At 44.7% G+C, this 4,780-nt stretch overlaps 2 protein-coding genes across 2 annotated transcripts in view; both read right to left on the bottom strand.

Annotated features, from left to right (window-relative positions):
• The window catches only part of RBFA (ribosome binding factor A (putative)), a 10,334-nt gene extending 9,771 nt beyond the window's left edge, over nucleotides 1-563 (bottom strand). The window contains exon 1 of the mRNA XM_009895007.1: nucleotides 277-563. Within this exon, the coding sequence (XP_009893309.1) occupies nucleotides 277-563 (287 nt within the window). The remainder of the gene's footprint in view (nucleotides 1-276) is intronic.
• Nucleotides 563-3,858, bottom strand: LOC104295227 (glyoxylate reductase/hydroxypyruvate reductase-like). The gene is made up of 5 exons (XM_009894951.1): nucleotides 3,476-3,858; nucleotides 2,380-2,551; nucleotides 1,859-2,037; nucleotides 1,209-1,305; nucleotides 563-837 (listed from the first exon to the last, which is right to left on the bottom strand). Exons 1-5 carry the CDS (start codon nucleotides 3,855-3,857, stop codon nucleotides 684-686), a joined length of 984 nt encoding a protein of 327 aa, XP_009893253.1. The 5' UTR covers nucleotide 3,858; the 3' UTR covers nucleotides 563-683.
• Nucleotides 3,859-4,780: the final 922 nt, after the last annotated feature.

Here is a 4,780-nt window from a genome sequence, read left to right as displayed (position 1 = left end):
GAGGGAAGGAGGGAAGGGGGGAGGCAGGGCTGCCCTCGGGCGCGGGCGTGAGGCGGGAGCGGGGAGCCTCGGGGCCCGGGCTGGGGGAAGACTCATGGACACGGCCAGGCAAGCCCCGGGCGGGCATACCTGCGCACAGGCGCTTTTGTCTGGACCATAGAATCATCATAGAATGGTTTAGGTTGGAAGGGACCTTGGAGATCATCGAGTTCCAACCCCCCTGTGAAAATGAAGCTGGTTGCTGTGTTTCCATCACAGGACTCCCCCAGCACAGGCCTTGCAAACTGTTCCCCAGAGATGGATGAGCGTTTTGCCGCCGGAGCGTCAGGAACGGCCGGTCCGAGGTACCCACTGCGGCCTGCCGCAACGGGTAGCGCGGCGGTGGCACTGGGATACGACTGAAACGTCCTGCGGTTTGGTGTTGCATCGATGGGCAACATCCATGATGTTACATCCATGCAAGACGCTGGACTCTTGAGTTTGCCGTTGAAGTTGGTGGCAAAATACTGCAGTTTTCCGCACAGAATCGCCTTTGGCTCTTTAAATAAACTAAACCCACACATTATGCTTACATATTTTATCTGTATGGCACACATGGGTTAGTTACATGAAGAGCGATCAAAATTGCTGTTTCCTTACACCAGGATAAACACTAATGGCATTAAAATTAATTGCTGGCCGTTTTACAGTAATACTTCGTTAGGGATAGGAAAACCAGTAAGACCTGCTTGTATGCTTTCCGTCATGTTTTCCATCATAAGGCGGCGTGTCTTTTTGGTGGCACTTCCAATGTGAGGAGTTATTATAACATTCTTCAGCTTTAACAAAGGGTGATCCCTGGGAAAGGAAAAGAAATACTGAGCTAGTCACTCACAGAGAATCTGTTATTTCGTTACTTGAAACAGAGCCGGGGAAATATTTAAAATAATAATTAAAAATAAAAACATGCATGATCCAAGCATACTCAGAGGAGTTGAAACTGCTGCCTAGCTTGCAGGTTTTTTATGCAACAAATCCTCCAAATGAGTCAGTGTGAATTTTGTTTGGCTAGGATGGAATGATTGGGGACATTGTTTCAGGAGGACTAGTGCCCATACATCATGTACTCCTACTAACAAAATGATGTAACTTCTCACATGCTCACAAACTTGTACTTAGTTTGAGCCACACATACACTCATTTATATTTAACTTAAACACGTGTCCTACCTTGGCAAAGGTTCAGGATATGTCACATCCAGAGCAGCTGCCTTAATAACTTTGTTGTGAAGGGCTTCCACCAAAGCATCCTGATCCACAACCAGACCTGGGTTACAGTAAGGAGGATACACTTATTGTCATATCCCGTACTGTTCTCTCACCATCCTTTTGGGCATGATGGTCAGGCAAATGGCAGGGCTAGCAATGTTCACAAAGCAGAAATGGCAGCAGAGAGAGGGTGGTGAAGCGGGAGGAGAAAGCTTGGGTACATGCAGCAGAGTTGGACAGTCAGGAATTTTTGAAGGTAGTCCGTACACCATAAAACAAAGTACAGTGCCAGACTTCAGGGTAGGCTGTGCCACCTTGATGTATGTTAGCAACAACACTGCTCTAAATAAATGAAAAGTGTAAATAGGAGATTATACAAATATACATGGTCTAATGCTCCGAGCTCACTAACATTTTAGAGACCTACTTGCTCATAATTGTGAAAATGCTTAAACGTTTTGCTGAGATATAACCACGGGCATTTAAATAATCTAGTAAACAGAGAATTTACTGAAAATTTCAGAGTGACAGACTCTATATTAGGGTTGGGCTCTCCCAGGACTTTTTATGCCAGTAAACCATAATGCAGCTCTGTTTATTCTGCACCCTACCTCTGCTGATATTAATGAGGGTAGCTGTGGGTTTCATCAGCTCCAGCTCTCTCTTCCCAATCAGTTTGTGTGTCTCTGCAGTCAGGTTCACAGACAGCAACACAAAATCAGACTGATGGAGCAAATCATCTATCTTCTTACAGTAAATAGCTCCAACAGCACTTTCTTCTTCCTTGTTTCTGGGGGGAAAAACTCAAAATTAAACTTCAACAGTAAGCAACAAGAAAAAGTTCATATGACCATTAGATAAAAGGTTTCTTAATTGTTTTCTTCACTCTGTAATGCAAAGCAGCTAGCCAGTTATCTGACTGAAACTCAGTAAAGAAAAATGTTAAGCTCTTTCCCACAATACCAAGTGCACTATACACAAATGTGCAGTAATATACCTGTGAGGATGCAAAGTAAGAAATGCGTATCATGTAAATGCACTGAATAAATAATAAAATAGATGCATTTGTGTCACAGCTTCTGGTTGTAACAGAGGCAAAATAGGCTTTCCATGGAGCTGCAACCAACTTTACCTCTGATTCCTGTTGTGGTACAAAATCTTCATTTCAAAGGCTTTGGCTCTCTCGGCCACTTTGTAGCCAATGGTGCCCATTCCCACGATCCCCAGGGTTGCCCCAGAAAGCTCAGCCCCCAGCCAGTCAGCCGGGAAATACTCTGTGTCGGGGGAGACTGCCATCTGATAGCCTTGGTGGAGGGAAAAGAAGGAAAAATGCCATGTAAAGGATTGCCTGATTCCTGGCATATGGTTGCTTTTTCCCTGCTTACTTGTTATTATAAGACAAGGCAGAAGCAGAGGAGCTGTAACCTAATGTTACTGTGTTTCTGGACAAGAAGTGAATAATGCTGCACTGTAAACACGACATCTGACATTGCTTTCTTGCTTAGGATAGAAACATATCCAGCCCCTTTTTGGCAAGGTGAGGCCAAAGCAGCAACCTCCCTTCGATGCACATTACACAACTGCCCATCATCTCTGCCTGCAGTACAGATTATCGTGCCATTGAAATGCACCTTGGCAACTCAGCTTCGTCCTCATGGTGGTTCATCAGCAAGGACCAATGAAACTGGCAGTGCCATGGACGTCACCTACACTGTAAACACTGAATGGTATCATCAAGACTTTCCATAAGGCCCAAATATGATTCCCAGACATCTTGCAGATACACCAAAGTTGTCAGGAAAAAGAAACACAGAGGATGGTGGACAGATTTCTGGACAGCTTGCTCGTAATGACTCAGATACATGTCAGCTTGGCAAAGACAGGTTTCAAACCTCCTTGAAAATATCTCCTTTTAATCCCCTTTTATTAAAACTTGAAAAGCAAGACTGCAGTGAACAAGTAGAACACCATGGTGGCTATGGGCTGAGGGAGAAGAGGCCTGAATTTAGGGCTGTCTGAAGAAGGAACACATCTACCTTGCTGATATGCCTGTTTGGAAGCGGTATGCGCTGTGTGCAAGTTATTGGCAACATGACAGATTTGCCTGAACTTTTTCCTCATCCCTGTATTCTCCTCTATTACTACGTTTAAGCTTACCTTTGCATCAGCAGACACTTTCTAACTGCGTCACCTTTCCTATAAAAGACTAAAATCATTTTGATTATTACCTTCCACAAGTCTCCTGGAAGAAGCCAGCATCAAAGCCATCCCCAGATCTGCAGTGTCAGTGGAAACAACAAACGGAGTGTTGGACAGTTTCACACCATAGCTGGAGAGGAGGCTCAGGTCCAAGTGATCTATTCCCACTCCAGAGCTTGCAACTATCTTCAAGTTAGGCAAGCTCTGGAGCAGCTCTTCATTAATAACTGGTTTGTGATACCACATATAAACAGCTCTGATCTTTTCACTGAGAAATTTTCTGTTTTCAAGATATTCTTTCATGGTGATGAGATGAAAATATTTCTCCAGAAATTCAATGTGGTCTTCATATACTCCATGCTTCCCTCCTATGCAGTCAATTAGCACATAAGGCAGTTCCTGACCCTCCATGCCCTACAAAAGCAATGAGAAACCAAAAGGATATCAAGTGATCCATTACATCTTTTTTCAAAAACCAGAATTGATTGGCTCCGTTACACGCTGTTTTCCCACTCGATGACAGAGTTGGCTAAATATATTCACTTTCACATGCAGAACTTTTCTTCTGTTCTTCCTGTGTTATTCAGAAGGATGTTCAATTTTTATATAATCTTGTTAATAAGACAAGAAAACATTGTTTCTGGCATACCAGCTATGCTAACACTTAAACAAAAGAGCTACCAGATGTAACTCCTGTTTGATATTTAAAGGCCAAAGTCTCGACAATTTAAGAATGTGGCCATGTGAGTGGAAGGGTATATTTTAGCCCCCAAGTTCTGCCTTTGGTTGCCACCATATTAAGCGATGATCATGAATGAGATTATCTCAGGAAAAGCCTTGTTTAATATAACAGCGCTATAATTTGTCACCTATGGGCTTCGGAGTTATCAATTTGCTTTCTGAATGTAAGTTTACACTTTTTTCCCTCCGTCTCCCTCAGTGTCTGGACAACTCTTCCCTCCGCCGACTCTGAAAAGAATCAAGGCCGTTTTCTCAGGTTAAAGACAAGAGACCAGCACGCTGCCTCTCAGCTGCTTAGGAAACACAGCCGTAGCGCCAGAGGTACAGAGAAGACAAACGTGAGTTGGGCCCCACACCAGCTGCCAGTACTTTTTTCCTGGCTGAGCACAGAAGGATGCCCAGCTGCAGGGCTGATGAAACAAGGCTCTCCCACCGCCTGCTTGACAGGACCAGCGTCCCTCTGCCCTCCCCCAAATCTCCAGCCGCCGGAGCGCGGTGTAATGGCTAGTTTTCCAGGCTTAGGGCGGGCTGAGTCCTTTCTAGAAGGCGTTTGCAGCTGTCCCGGCGAGCCTGCAGGCGGGACTAGAGATTGG

This window comes from Charadrius vociferus, unplaced genomic scaffold (assembly GCF_000708025.1).
Source record: "Charadrius vociferus isolate BGI_N301 unplaced genomic scaffold, ASM70802v2 scaffold51, whole genome shotgun sequence".
NCBI lineage: Eukaryota > Metazoa > Chordata > Aves > Charadriiformes > Charadriidae > Charadrius > Charadrius vociferus.
Note: the sequence above shows the minus strand (reverse complement) of the source record. Positions and strands in the feature narration are given on the sequence as shown.